Source organism: Cyprinus carpio, chromosome B5 (assembly GCF_018340385.1).
Source record: "Cyprinus carpio isolate SPL01 chromosome B5, ASM1834038v1, whole genome shotgun sequence".
In the NCBI taxonomy this organism is placed as follows: domain Eukaryota; kingdom Metazoa; phylum Chordata; class Actinopteri; order Cypriniformes; family Cyprinidae; genus Cyprinus; species Cyprinus carpio.
The window spans coordinates 24,410,627-24,426,950 of NC_056601.1; the positions used below are offsets into that span (position 1 = coordinate 24,410,627).

Sequence of the window (16,324 nt, forward strand, 5' to 3'; positions counted from 1 at the left end):
TGTGATTGTTAAAAGGTAAGATAAAATGTTTTATCAGGCTATTTTACATCTCAATACCTATATGGCAGGAGGCCATATGACCGAGAAAAGATACTGTACGTTGTCTAGGGTTTTCCTCTTGAAGTCTGTACCATATTTTTATTTTGTTTAAATTGAATATCTACTAAAAACAATGCATATAATAATCGAATCGCTCTTGTGTCATCAAGTAGAAAACAATTATTTCAAAGTTTTATTTGTTCTGTTCTGTTCTGTTCTGTCTGCTACTGTTGTACAATCCTGAGCAGTTCTGGTGTTTTGATGCACTGCTCACTTTGAACTTTTGGAAACTGTAAAAATGTTGCTACTATAGTTACGTCTCATATGAATGAAAATTTTAATTTTGAACAGTTTTAGTTTTAGTGCACTTCAGTGCTAGTCCAAGTTATAAACTCCCACCTCCAAATCTCTGTGGTACTCTGTTCTAAATATAGTGCAAGTCCTTCCTTTTAATTGAAGTCTGTGAAATTTTCTTGCCCTTTTTATTATCTGGCAAGTAAAACCAAAAGTCTTATTGCTTAGAGAAATAACAGATGATTTGATATATGATTCATATCTGTAGCAGCTGTTACACACCAAAGATTAATACTTGGGGTTAAGGATTCACTCAAATTCTTAACTCTTAACTATGCAAATTTTTTATGTTTGTCTTTGCAAACACTAATGAGGTGTCTCCATGTCTTGTTCTTGGGTTCTTTTTGTTCTTTTGAGGCATTTATTGCTTATTTCGCACCTTTATTTTGAACATTGACAGTTATGCTGCAGTGTAATGTAGGAACAACACCAACAACATGAATGATGGTCAACAGCCCTGCTGCAGTTGAGAAGTGCTGCATGTAGTGTAGACACCTCTGACTGTACTTTGCTGACGTAAGTCTCCTTCCTCAGTGGAGGAGGGGCATTAGATCTGTTTAGTGCTGGTGCATGAGCGACAGGGGAGGGGAAAAACATTGTCGCCCATCCTCCCTTCCCTCCACAGGCAGTTGATGATCACATCTGACAGCTCTGGGTGGAAGTTGAACAGCTCAGAGCGCTGGGTCCCCAGTATCTACTCCTCCCCTGTGAGCAGCTCTCAGCTGCTTTCTCTGCACCAGAGTCTGGCTTTGGCTCTTTGTCAGCGCATGGGGGTGCGGGCAGACGAGCGGTGTGAATATATCATGTACACAATAGAGTGAACGAGTGCAGCACGATCATGAAAGCCCAGCGGGAGAGGCTGAGGATTCCGGGGTTGACATTGGAGTGAGTATTTTCCCTTCTCTCTCACCTCTTCTCTGGCTGGGATGACAGCAGACTGTTTATCTGCAGTGTGTCTGTCGCTGTAGTGGTGACGGCACATCTGAGCTGAGCAGTGCAGCATTACCACAGTAGCAGCGTCTGCGGCATGTGTTGAAGGGTAAATATAGGTTTGCTAGCTTATGTAGGTCCAGCTAGTGTCCCTTTGCGGCAGCTTTGCATGTCATTTTTATGGAATGGGCTCATGTTTGGATAAAAGACGATGATGCTAGATCAATACAGGGTCATCTTCTAGCCATGGCTTGTCAGACTAGAGCCAGAAGGACTTGCGCAGCAGCTGGGTGTCCTGCCTTTCTGTTTGGCTACGCTGACATCTCCTCTCGCAGCATTTATAGCTTTTGATCGCCATTGCTTACTAAATTAACTGGTTAAATCCCTCCTACGGAAGGCCTGTTTGTTGTTGACCTGTTAGCAAGTCAAAGACGCCACCATACTGTAGTGTTTGGTGCAGCAACGTAAACGGTTAATCTCTCGTCATACTCGATTGGCCATTGATGTTTTGATAAGATGAGACGCCTTTGTTTTTGTTTACGGGGTCGCAAGAGATGCATGTTTGTGGCTGTGATCAGGTGTTGCATCATGGCTGCTGTTGCTAAGGATACAGATACATGCGTATCTCCTGGACATGTCAGCTCAGCAGTTTCACCTGACATGTTTTGTTTCTCAGCAAAAGCAATGCTTGATAAACGCATGATTTTGTAGATTAACAGTTATTTTAATGAATGTTTTAATGTTAATTAAATTGAAACATGTGGCCAGTCTGTATAATATCAACAAGTATACAATAAAAAAAACATTTCATGCATAGGCAATGGAATGACATAGAGTATTGTTGTGGCAACTGCGTCACAAAACGGTGTCTTACCCGAAATGCCTTCAATACTCATGCATGATGCTGCTCTGTGGTTAATGCATGCCAATTTGTGAATGTCTCTGCACTCATGTAAGCTCTCAACTTCAAAAACTACATCCCGAGAGAGACTGTTCTTGTCCATGATGAACATTCACAAAACTCAATTTGACTTTCAGCCTCACTCCACGAAGCTTGAGCCCAACTCCCACAAGCCCTTGCAGTCCATGCAGCCCGCTGCACGCGTTTCATTTTTGGAGGTAAGCGCGTGCTTCTTTTACATAGCCATTTTGTTTTGAGGCTTACCGTGTTCAAGGCTCTGTGTTCTGCCACTGAAAATGAAAGCATTGAGTTCAGTGATCGAAACGGCACAGGGTCTTTATTCATTTACCTCTTTTAAGTTTTATCATTTTTACATTTGAAATCTTTGAATGGGATTTTATTGTCTAAAACTGTGGGGAATAGCTTTGTTTCTTGTGCTTCTATAACGTTCTTATATTCACCCCCTTCCCCCAGCCTTTTTGGTGAGTCTCTCATTCGCCCTCTTTTATGTGATAAATAGGATTTGCTGCTTTGGCCATTGAACATTTCGGTGGAAAGAGCTCTGCACTATTTCTGGTGGAATCCAGGTCATTTCAAAAGATTAAAAATGAGGAACTGTGGCAGCGATTACTTTTACGGCAAAGACAAATGAAGCATTTTTGAGAAAGCAAGACTATTTGAATGGTATGTTTTTTTAGGCTTGATAACAGTGAATTAACCAATTGGAAAAGATTGTGGTTTTATAGGTTAGAATACATTTCATAAGGAGTTTACACAAAATGTGTTAATTTCCCTTTAAAAATACATAAATAAATACATTTAGACAGTCTAATTTACATTACATTACATTACATCATATTGTATTGTTACTTTGAAGCAAGTGTGGTGATTTTGTGTTTTATGATCATGCATTGGAGCTCTTGACAGTGAATGTATGTAGTAACAAAATCTGAAACCCCTTCCTTTGAAATTTGATCACAAATGGTCATTTGAGACACATTACCTGTTAACAGCATAGTGTCTGAGCTCACACTCTTGTAATTGGATCATTCAGGACAAGTTTTAAGACCAGATATAAACATGACTATTGTTTGCTTGAATCTATACTCATTTCTTGAGTGAAAACTGACAATCATCACATTTTGTTGAAGCTTTCTTTTGTTTCACAGCTTTGCTTCCTTTTGTTTGTTGCTATATGCTTTATGGCCTGTTCTACATAAAAAAAAAAAAAAAAAAAAAAAAAAAAAAGCGGTGAACAGCACAGCCAATCTGCTTTTGCTTGTCATCAAGGAAGTCTTTGGCTTGCTGATGAAATGGGTCATTGAGCTGTTTGAACTAGTTTGATTAGTTGGTGTTTACACTCAATAGTTGTGAAACTGTTTATACGATAAGGAGGTCATGGGCCCTATTTTAACGATCTAAGCGCATGGTCTAAAGCACACGGCACAGGAGCACTCAGGGCATGTTCGAATCCACTTTTGTTAGTTTAACGAAGGGAAACGGTGGGCGCCCCTGGTGCATGGTCTATAAATGGGTAGTCCCTATTATCTTAATGAGTAATGGGTGTTTTTTGGGTGTAACTTGCAATAAACCAATCAGAGTCTCATCTCCCATCCCTTTAAAAGCCAGTTGCGATCGCACCATGGCAGGTTCGCTATTTACATGGCGGAATGTATTTTTCATTTTTAAAAATGTTTATGTTCTGCTAGCAATCCCTGTGTGTGTAATAAGCAAAGTGTATGCACATTGTGCACCCGCCTATAGGCGCATTTTAATAAATAGAAAAAATATTGCGCCAGACTTTAGACCAGGTTTGAATTGGTCTATGGCGAGTTGGTCTATACTGAGTTGGTCTCAGTTCCTCAAAATAGCAACGCGCCAACAATGCGCCTGAATACACCTCTTTTTTTTTTAGACCAGCACACCCATGGGTGCACAAATGGGCATAGATGCTTTTGCTATTTAAACAATGCGGCACAGGATGGGAAAATGAGAACTGCGTCTGGCTGAAACTAGCAAAAACACTTGCGCCCCACTTGCGCCGCATTGCGCCGGGTGTATGATAGGGCCCCATGACTGCATTACAGAACATTCATACGCATGGTTTCTGAAAAATAATATGAAAAGTCCTGAGAGTCCAAAATCCATTACTTGATAAATGAGTGGCTCACATGAAGCTAAAGAAAATTCCGCAGATGTCTGTAGACTTGCAACAGCTGTCATTCACATCCCTCAACCTTCAAGGGTTTGTTTATTGAATATTTTGTTACATTTTATTATGCTTCCAATTAATAATACAAGTATAGTACTATCAGTTTTGTTACCCTAAGAATTGTGAAAATGCTAAAAATGCTGAATCACAGACAGTGCACACTGATATCAGCAGACTGTGCTAATAAAATGATGTCATATAGATTTTCTGCAAGCCAAAGCAGAATGTGGACAAGGAAGGTATACTCAGAACTAGGGATACACCGAAATGAAAATTCTTGGGGCGAAGCCGAATAAAATGAAACACTGGACCGAAGGCCAAACATGGTTTTTCGTGTTTTTCACCCATGTATCTTGCCCATTTTTTTTACCATTGCACAAGTTAAATAGCCAAAATGTGCTTTTTACTGTTTTGTCTTGCTTTTCAAAGAAAAAATCAATTACAAAACGACAATTAAAAAATATTTACTTAACACTGAAAATTTAACTTAACACTTTCTAGCAGACATTTATACCAACAAGGCACAATTTAATTTAAAGGGGTCCTATTATGCTATTTTACAAGGTCTTGATTTTGTTTTGAGGTGTACTAGAACAGGCTCTCATACTAGGCTGTTTGAAAAACACATTATTTTTCACATATTTTACATTACTACAACACCTCTCTCCCCAGTCTGGCATGAACGGCAAGAATAGTTCCTGTATCAAATGAAGGCCCGCCTTCTGAAATATGAAATGTGCTGTGATTGGTTAGCTGGGCCAGTATGTGTTGTGATTGGCAGCACTCTGTGCCTGGTTGGGAAATGTCATGCCCCTTACCATAGCCGCCTGCTGTGAGCTTCAGTGTATTTATTGAATCAAAATCAAATCAATTTGAGCGCGATTTAAACTCAGATGATTGTAACCACTATAAGTTCATCTGCCTTTGGAAAGCTAGCGTGTCTCCAACATAGTGATAACACTGGTTGCCTTCTCTAGTGCAGCTCAACCGGGTCTTGTCCCATTCGTCAATATTTGTGATATTGCAAATCCCGGAAAATATGCGATGTAGTCCAAACGAGCCATTCGTTGTTGTTTTTGAAAAGTGATTTCTGTCAGCATTGCTGAACATAAGAGAACCCTTTAAAACATTAGAAAATATTACAGATCCCAATCTGAACACTGTGTGAATGTTATAATAAATGTATTAATAGAGCTGTTGTAATTATTATTATCGTTATTATTGTCTTTTTTTATTTTTTTATTTTTAAAAAAAAAATACAAATGTTACTGAGCAACTGACGAGTAACACTGTTTCAGTGCAGATTTTCCTCATGCTTTGGGCTGATAGGATGAACCCTGGCTACAAGCAGATAGTGCTGCGAGCTTGTGCAGCGCTGTCAGAATACATGCAATTCGTGCATGTATTAGAAAGCATAACGTTCTGCGGTTTATTTAATTGCTTAAGGCCATTTCGCTATTTTAGTCATCTAGAGGCGGATCTACTGGAGTGGCACGGGGTGGCACGTGCCACCCTTAGAAAAAGCAGTGCCACCCTGAAATTATCACAGAATAAAATATTAATGTAAGCAGTGTTTCATTGGCTACTTTTCAGTCACGCCGATGACAGAGTAACACAAAATAATGGCAAAAACTTGTCTTTTAATAAACTGTGCACAATGGTTGCACGTGCACGCAGCATGCCAGTGTAGTCGGCTCCATTAAAAAATAACTCTTATGAACCGGTTCTTTTTGAATTAAAACCAGAAAGTGTGGCCCAGTTCACTAACAAATAGTTTTTACATTTGTACGTTAATCAGATAATTACTGCTTTTCAGGTAACTCAGAAGTCCTCTGAGAAATCGAATCCCGTCCGGATATGTCCGAGATTCATCACGTAATTGTTTGGTGATCAGATTCTCTGACCGCTCGCTCCACTTTCATCATGGATATAACAAGCCATAACAATAACATGAAATCAATAAGAAGATGCCGATCATGGAAACTAATAGCAGAGTTAGCCACTTTTTCCCCCAAATCATTAATTTAGTTTTCAAAACAAAGACACTTCTCAAAAAGTTTAACAATGAGTAAGTTAAACATTAGATAGCAAAACTGCTAACACACCAATCAGAATCTCTGCTTGTTAACAACGGCGAGAGGAGAGAGCTGAGCCAATCATCTACAAGGGTTTTATACTTACACATACTGTATAATTACAGTACAGTACCAGTACATTAGATAATGGAAATTTTACTATTCTATATGTACAGTAGACTGTAGCACATGCTGTACACCTTCAAAACGTGACTGTCAAATTTAATTGAATTTGTAACCATTTTTTATGTGTACTGCATTTTTGCAGAACTGAGAAATGACTGCATAGAGAATATAGCTAGTCTTGTGTCAGAAGACATAGAAACTGCTATAGCGCTGTATACTGTAATGAAATTTGGCCAAATGTGCAAAGGATGCTAAATTTACTTTTTTTGCTGTACTGTATTGTGGTACGTCAAGTTCATACAATTATTTGGTATTTGAACTTTTCTAGTGCTTTTCATCTACTGCAAAATTACTTCACAGTGGTAAAATCAAAATGATTTTTTCCCAAAAGTTAATCGCTAAATTATTACTTTATCTGTAATTTAATTTATAATTTTAACTTCAATAGAAATTTAATATACAAAAAGCTGAGAAAAATAATTTCTGAATCCTAGTAAGAGTTTTTTTTTGTTACAGTGTTTGATCTCAGTGTTCACTGGGCAGGGAAGTCATCTGTGTATTTGAATTGTGTGTAAGCATTTAGAGATTTTTTTTTTTTTTTTTTTTTTTTTTTTTAACTGCTTACACACAAAATCTTTACTTGTCACACAATATCTGAAACCTGACACGAACAACAGAACCACACACCAAATCTGCAAAACCATACACTAATTATACAACAATTATCTGTGTAACACAAAAATCTAACAGGAATTAATATTGCAAATTTAATATGGCAAAGGTGTTTGCAAATGTTTGCTTTTGAGATGTGTTTGTGATATTTTGAATGCAGTGCTTCATTTTGCAAGGCATTTTGCATTTTGTGTGTGCAGTTCTTGGATTTGTGTGTAAAGTTTTGAAAAAAAAAAGAGGCAAGGGTCTGAAAATGTGTGTGAGCAGTTGAAAAAAACCTGTAAGAAAAACTGTTAATAACTATATTGAAAAGTTTGAAAGACAAATTTATGCTGGCTTCTCTTAAAGTCTTGTTTAAAAATGATTTGGTCAGTTGGATGTTCTAGTTGTTTGCTAAAGTGTTGCTAGTTGGTTGCTAGGATATTCTGGGTGGTTGCTAGGCTCTTGCTATGCAGTTGCCGGGGTGTTGCTAGAGTATATGGTTGATAGAGTTTGTTCTGGGTGATTACAGACATGCCCACCACTGTTAATAACAGAAAATCAAACATTGTTTTCAAAACTGATTCAGTTTCAGTGCTTTGATATTATTGTATTTCTTTCTAATGTAAGGAAATTCAAAAGTTTGTGTTACTCTTAAACTTGCACTAAAATGTGATTTATACCATCTAAGAAGTCTATGTAATTTTAATAGAACTGCATATCTTCTTTAGTGATACAAGCTCAGAAACATTTATAACCTGTTGACGTTTTTTATATTGTGAATTGACTTGGTGCCTTGATGGATATTCAAATGCTGTTATTTATTTTTCATTTTAAACTGTATAGATGATTACTTAATGGTAATAAAATATTTTTGAACACAACTGTGTATATCAGACCATAAATCCCCAAAACTATGTATGGGGCTTGCTTTGGTGTTGCCACCCCTCATAGACCCCACGCCACCCCTTTGCCACCCTAAAATTATCTAGATCCGCCCCTGCAGTCATCATACAGTAACCAGCAACAACCACCACTTCCTCTTCTCATCGAAGACATGCAATGCAGTACTAAACAGTCTCTTGCAGTCGGTGCTTATGATTTTTGCATCTTTCTCTGACACTTTTAATTGTTTCCACACTGCAGACGTGTTTGCTGAACACCGAAATAGCTTTTTTTGTTGTTGTTGCTATTTTCAGCTGAATTTTGTTTGCCGAATATTTGGTGCATCCCTACTCTGAGCTTTATATGCTAAGAAAGATAACTTGCAGTTGGTTGAATCAGACCACTGCTATTGTTTTTGGTTCATCCTCTCCAAACTGGAACACCAAAAACAGTGCATACAGATATAGAGCACATGCTGAACAGAAGAGACTAGGCTTGGCTTGTTCCCAGATTTAAGTTTCTATAGGTCACTGGCCTTGCAGGAAGAGATAAGAAGTCATGAGACTAAAGTTGTGAGATAACTGAGCTAGACTTTGCTCAATTCATGTGTGACCAGCTTCCTTGTGATTATGTCCATATCTGAAGCACTCTTTGAAGGCTTGATTAGTTGTCTGTGTGCCTGGTTTAGTCGTATGCTGTTTTAGACGTGTCCCAATTTGTCTCCTCATAGTGATGTCCTTTGCCTCACACCTTAGTGGCTAGCTCTGCATTCAACGGTTAATTGTCGAGGGCGAGTGGCCCCATTCCACCCCTCCGACTTCATCTGTCATGTGTCAGGGAGGTTGGGCCTCTCCATGTCCCTGCCTGCCAAAAGAGCAGATTGAAGAACAGAACAGGAGGAGATCAAAGGTGCTGAAGTGGAAGAGAGAGGGTGGTTTTCTTCATATGGCAGGTCCAGAGAAGGGAAAAAAAAGGAGAGGGGTGAAGATGCTTGGCTACAGGGTGCAGGACTTGCACATGGTTACGTTTGAAAAATTCCATTTCAGAGGGTCCTGTGGGTTCTGGATCAGGGCCAGACGGGAGAGCCATGATTGCATTCACTGCGTCGTCTGCTGATTATGCATTGCTGCTCTGACTCACGCCCCCCTCCCTTCCTTTCCTCTCCCCTCCCCGCCTCAGGATGTGGTACGGTAGGTGCCTGTTACACGATATGGAGCACGCCTGAGTCTCAATGAGTCTACGGTGATAGCAGCAGAGCCATGCGACTTTCACATCAAAACAAAAAGTCATCCTGCTGGAAGCGGTCCTGTCCCTCTGTCCCAGAGGCACCCAGCGTTTGAGCAGGAGCGTATATAACCTGAATAGGAAACAGCTCAGAGGAGCTTTCACACTCTTCGATTTAGGACACTTCAAAGGACACACTGTCCCCCTTGACAGCCTGTGTATGCTGCAGAGAGCAGCAGATGTGCATGGACGAACCTCTGTAGTGACAGAGCGTCGCGCTGGGAGGACTTCCCGGGACTCTTGCGTTGGGTGCCTACTTCTCGTGGAAGCCAGGCATTTTTCCTCACTCTCTTTTCCAAAACAGCTCATAGCACTTTGGGGGCATGACTTTGGGACAATGTCCGACTCCAGCTTACGGACTCTACTCTCCAATTTTTCTATGCCTCACTTTATCGGTGGAGCAAGATTACGGCGCTCCAAAAGGTAATCGAGTTGATTGCTTGTCACTACTTTCGTTGGGTTTTTATGTGGTAAACCTTTGTCAAAATTTAAGTCAGTTGAGGTTAGATAAGAACAATATGGTAATGCAGGTGCTGTGTTTTCTATTGTGTTTGATTTCCGTAGTGAATGTTGAACTGGAGTACCTCTTGATTGTAATCAGGGCATTATTGTTCAGTCCATGCAGCAGGCGGCACAAAAGAGGTTTACGTACATGCGTAATTACTGTGCATTTGCCTAAATATGCATGTTGAATATGAGGAAAATGGATTGTTCTCTAATCCTTCTGAGAAGAGTTGGGCATCTCAACGTTATCTGACAGATACAGTCGGATACACTGCTCTCGCAGGAAATGCTGAAGTTGCGCCGTATCCTTTTCACCTCTCATGTGACAAGACCAAACCTTCACCAAAAGGCCAACCAGCCATACTGTAGATATCTCTGCTAGCAAACATTCATGTGCATTTCTGCTTGTGCTTTTCCATCTTGCATTCTTTTTAATCCTGGCAATGACCTATTTTACCATTGATGATACAGATGATCCGATTAGGATCATCAGGCTGAGTAAATCAGACTGAATCTATCATTTATGTTGAAATGAATTAGTTGTGGAGAACATGCAAAGAAAATATGATTGTGCTTTCTTCACAGTGCTGTTTATTAGTTTGTACTGGGTGAAGGTTTCAGTAATGAGTAATGTCTTTATCTGTAATAACTTTGATAATGGCACTCACTAAGCTGTTACACCACTAGCAAAGCGGTGTATTCCTTCTGTGTTCAATAGTAAATTAATACAAGAACTACGTTTTATGTTGTGTATATACTAATGAAATGCATGATGTGTCCATCTGTCAAAGAGATCTTCATAATTTATAGTACTGACCTTGATTTATGCGCTCCATCTCAAATCTAAAGTTCTGGCTTTCAATCATGTTTTTATAGCTCTCTTTTTGAATCTGACAATAGCGGACCTAATATCTACAGTATTCTGAAATGTCGGCCATGAATAAAACCTATCATGTGTTGACATAAGTTAGATAAGGGCCACTTGTACAGTAATTTAGTAATCAGAGCTTTCTTTTGTTTCATTGTGTATTTAATGGCCTAGAAAGATATAGTTGCATAAATCATACTTCCAGGCAATGTTTAAAAGTTACTGGATGTTTTGCTGGTGCTTGATAAATTGAACATCATTTAAATAACATTTATATAATGAATACTGTATTTATATGCAAAGAACAATGATGGATTTAAGTCTGTTTAAGAAAGGGCAGACTGAGGCCAAGCCAATAAAAAAGATCATTAAAGAGACGGCTTTACAATTAGCCTTTGTAAAGTGTCTGTAAATGGCTGAATGATTAGTCAGTGATGAAAGCAAAATGTCTGCTCTCAAGTGGCAAAACTGTGACTGACCCTTGATTCAGTTATTACGTTGCTTACAGTAATTTCTGTGTGGGTTTCCTTCAAATGTAGCATATAGGTATTGCATTTTCATTATAGCTATACAGCAAGAAGTGCGGAGCTGAGCACTGTCCATTTCTAATCTGCCTGTGTATAGCAGCTGTATAAATAGCAAAATCTGATCCTCTTTAACTGAGCACTTATAAACCAGATATTATTCTGAATCATGCTACATATTTAAAGGGGTCATATCATGACAGGACTTTCCTTGCTCTTTTAATGTAAATGAATACTGTTAACTTTCAAGATCTTAAAACTATATTACCAGTTTAAAAGGTTTAAAACACCATTTACTGCAAAATAGCTCATTATGACATCTTAAAGGGATAGTTCACCCAAAAATGATCAAACAGTTGGTGGTTGCCATTGACTTCCATATTAGAAAGAAAAAAAAATACTATGGAAGTCAAGGTCAACCACCAACTGTTTGATTACCAGCTATCTTCAGAATATCTTCTTCAACATAAGAAAGCAACTCATATAGGTTTGGAACGACATGAGGGAGAGTAAATGATGACAGAATTTTCATTTTTGGGTGAACTATCCCTTTAACATCATGACAATAAGCTCACTACAGTACCATATGACTGCCCATGTTTGCATATTCAAGTTACTGTACATGTCTCTACATATCTGAAGTCCAAGGGTTAGATGAAAGTTGGAAAACGGTCATGTAAAATGAAATCGCATCAGTATTTAGTGCAACAAACCTTGACTAGCACAAGTGGGCTTCGAGAGAAAATATTAAAACAAGATTGGTGCACATACTGTATGTAAGATATGCCTCCTTTATAGTGCTTTAAAATGATTATTTGATTCCTTGCCATTTTCCTTACTTGACATTTGATTTATTTTTCCCCCTTTTAGAGTCATGCGTATCTCTATCTGCATTCAGGAAAATTGCTTAAATTGTTTTTGTTTTTCTTGTATATGTAGACAGAGCTACTTAAAATTGGTAGATGATATAATGATACTTTTTGGGCAAACTATTCCTTTTACATCTCCATGAATGTGATAGATTCACTGGCAGCTGCTCTTTACATTCTCTTTGTTGAGGTGATGATCACAAGGGCTTTGCAATGTCATCTGTGATGTCTGCCCAGCTGCCATTCAGACACCAGCTTTGGGATCAATGGCTAGAGAAGAGTCCACAGTCACATGTTCAGTTCCCCTCTAGGATTTCACCCTGTCCTCTATTATTGTGCTGCTAAAGCATAACTATTACTTAGGACTGGGCGATATGGCAAGAACGCTATTAGAGTGTTTGAATGATGATGATGATTATTATTTTAACTAGTCAACTTCAAAATGTAACTACAACATGATTCAAGTAACATTCTTTATTAAACATCTGGTTAGAGAAAGCTTTATTCCAAATGCACCACACATGAACTGGTCAGCATGGTCATTTAAAATTACTTGAAATTACTTGGTTTTTATCTTTGCAGAAAAGATAATAATAATAATAATAATAATAATAATAATAATAATAATAATAATGTTCAAACTTGTCTTAAACATATCCTATATGTTCAGAAATAATGTAAAATAAAAATGCGAACTTTTTTTATCTAAAAAAAAAAAAAAAGTAAACTCAAAAAGTCAAGGCAATTCAAATTCAAAATGACAAAGTATGACACCAGTAGTGGGCTATTATTAACAGTAAATGTTTTGTATAAGCAACAACACAACAACAACAAAAATAACCGCACCTTTCAACCTGTCACTTTCATTGCAAAAATGAAATATGAAACATACCGTAATAGTGATTTTTTGCAGTTCACTGCCCTGTTTTTTCCAATTTTTTTATTTATTTTTTTTATGTAATGGTGCACTTGACAGACAGCAGTGTTGCAGTAAATGGTATTTGCTATTTACTTCTATGCAGATCATATATAAAATCAGTTATCTATAATGATCATTTCAAATCTATAGTGATATATTATGTAAACCATGACAGATGCAAAATATGCTCTATTAAAGTACTGACACCTCTCTGTTTTTTTGTTTGTTTGTTTGTTTGTTTGTTTGTTTGTTTTTTGTGCCAATGTGACCAGGTGTTAAAATACCTCACCTGTCTTAAGGCTGTTGTCATTTTTCTGTAATGCAAAGGTATTATTGCAGTGGTCTGCGCACAAAACACAATGCTTTGGTTTGTTTTTCTAGCTGCAGAACAAGCAACAGAAAAAGTCTGATAGGGAGTGGACAGTCATCAGCCCTTCCTCGACCACACTCACCTCTGTCGTCACACACAGGTAACCGGTTCAGTGTGTTTGTCTGTTTGCGTATGTACATGTGTGTTATTACTGATGGTCTCGTTGTCGAGTCTTGTCCAAGTGATACTTGGATTATTATTTTTGCATTGAGGGCCTACCCATAGTGAAGTCTCTAAAAAAGCTCTAATATAAGCTTTATATCAAAGTATTTAACTGTTGCTTCACACCTGGTTAGGGCATGGTTTAATACTTAGCTGTGTCACAGAAAGCAGTTTGTTTTAAGGCGGCCAGGCCCACAAAACTGGATAAAGCACTGCAGAACTACAGTGTGTTCAAGCAGCGATCCTGTGTCTGATTCATGAGCTGCGCTCTAGGTCTTTGTCTCTCTCATTCTGCAGACTGAGCACACAGTGCCCCGTACTGAAATCCTTTAAAGAACATTTAGCATTACTGTTGATTTAATTACAGTGTATTAATGTGATTAAACATGAGGCATAGTCAGCTGGCTTATAACAGCTTATGCTCTGAGAGACCATTTAGCATAGCATTTATAGACTTGAGTTATGAATTATGTGAGGATAATGCATAATACATTTATAAATTTATTGTATACATTACTGATTTAAATTTAGAGATCTGAAAGATATTTTTAAATCATTTTTACATAGTATTTTCAACAAGGCTGCATTTATTTGATCAAAAATATAGTAAAAACAGTAATATTTTGAAATATTATTACAATTTAAAAGAACCGTTTTCTGTTTTAATATATTTTAAAATGTAATCTATTCCTGTGAGGGCAAAGGTTTGTTGGTATGGTTTGATGGGTAAGGGACTACAGTATAATTAACAGTATGTACTATAACTATTGAAATTAATCACAGATGAAATTACAGGAAAATATTTATAATTGTAAGTACACATAAAAACATGTATGTCCGCAATGATTGCATTATATCAAACAATTACTTTAAACCTACTTTTTTAGAATTATTTGGTGAGTAGAAAGTGCAAACAATGTTTTGTAACAATGTAGAAATCTTTACTGTCACTTTAGATCAATTAAAGGCATATTTGTTGAACAGAAGTAACAAAAAAAAGAAGGGGGGGGGCAAAATATCTTCAGTATTTGATATACATAAAATTGTATTGTATTGAAAATACTGTATGTGTATGAATTATTTTTATATATTGTATTCATCAAATCACTGGCAGATTGTTCAAAGTGGGTTATTGGGCAAAAATAACTTAAAACAAGACACAGGAGATAAAGTCGACATCACAATTGCACAATTTGTCTAAATGTATTAATAGACCCTCACACACAGGCTGATGATATATTGTATTCATCCCACTGTATCAGCAATCTTCCACTTTGTAGATATTGGCATCTTCTATTGAAAACCTCATATCAGTTAATAAAATGCAAATTCCACATCATTATTAGTTTCTTATTTGCATTAATTTCAATTCATTCTGACTCTGTTTATCAGTTGTGTGTGAATATCAGTAAATGAGTCACCACTAATGAGCAGCCACCAGCAGCAAAGCTCAGGGGTCTCTCTTTATCAACAACAGTGGGGCCATAGGCATGTCTGGTAATTAACTATTAACTTTTTCCCCTGTTCAATCAGGTTAATTATCTGTAATTATTGCAGGGCAGAAGGCTGTTTTTCTGTTGGTGGAAGCAGGATACTGGCTCTAATGGCCGTGATTTGGGATCTCCCAGACCCTCAATTGTGGCCATATTGCCAAAAGCAGTCCCCAGAAACAGTGGGGTTTAGCTAATAAGAGGGCACATATGGTGACAATGGCGTATGTACCTTTCTGGTTTAACTGACTCCTATGTTTGCCAAAAAGGACAAAGGGCCTCATAAAATACTATAAAAACTGTCCAAATGTGTTATTAATTATAATCCAAAGCATTAGAGGCAGTGTAATAGTTTCGGGGCCAAACCAAAATTTTGTTGTTTACTGAAAGTGTTGCCTATCCCTTCAAGAAAAAAGATTGTACAGCTGGCACAGCCATATATAACTGCGGGAAAAAATTATGTTAATAATATTGTTAGAAGATTGTAGAGTATTGCTAGCACAATAAAAACTGTGAAACCTTTTTTTTTTCAGGCACCAGTCCACAAGACAGCCCTAGAAACTTCTCCCCTAGTGCTTCAGCTCATTTCTCCTTCACACGCAGGTAATGACATGAAGATCTATACCTATGGTACACTTTTGGAGAGAAGTTTCCTATATTTCTAAGCTATCAGGTTTTTGCCTGGAGTTTGAGTAGAAAGAATTAAAAAAAAATCCAGTACTTGCATTAAAGGTGGGATCAAAGTTATATCTAGGGACAACAGTATCATAGAGACCCTTTTGATTTGGGTGAGCAAGCAAACCACTGTATCATTGTGGTGTAAGTACTACAATATTGAAATTTGTAAAGATGCACCTAGTGTGTAAACTACCTATTGCACCCATAATTTAAAAGATAAATATCTGTATTATTAGAATAGTGGTCCAGATCTGTCAGGAAAATCAGGACATCAGTACAATGTTCAAGTAAACAATGTTCTTTGAAGTGAGGAGCATGTGGCTGATGAAAGCTCTTGGATGCTTCTTTTGAAAAACTCAGGAGCTGACAGGCTTTCTACAGTTTTAGATGGGAACAAATTTAAAACCATGGTTCAGAAGTTCAGATTTAACCTGTCACATCAAACTCTGTTCGATCAGACAGGATGGGGTGAAAAATGGGTCT

At 37.7% G+C, this 16,324-nt stretch overlaps 1 protein-coding gene across 18 annotated transcripts in view; it reads left to right on the forward strand.

Moving 5' to 3' along the window:
- mast4 (microtubule associated serine/threonine kinase family member 4) overlaps positions 1-16,324 on the forward strand; it is a 130,470-nt gene that overhangs the window by 86,914 nt on the left and 27,232 nt on the right. For 7 of the 18 annotated variants that reach the window (XM_042725022.1, XM_042725023.1, XM_042725021.1 and 4 more), the window contains 3 exons: positions 2,362-2,442; positions 13,523-13,611; positions 15,697-15,766. In XM_042725022.1, the coding sequence (XP_042580956.1) occupies positions 2,362-2,442; positions 13,523-13,611; positions 15,697-15,766 (240 nt within the window). Of the gene's footprint in view, positions 1-829; positions 1,279-2,361; positions 2,443-8,471; positions 9,881-13,522; positions 13,612-15,696; positions 15,767-16,324 lie in introns of those variants that run through there. The other 11 variants (XM_042725027.1, XM_042725037.1, XM_042725028.1 and 8 more) reach the window with 6 other exon arrangements.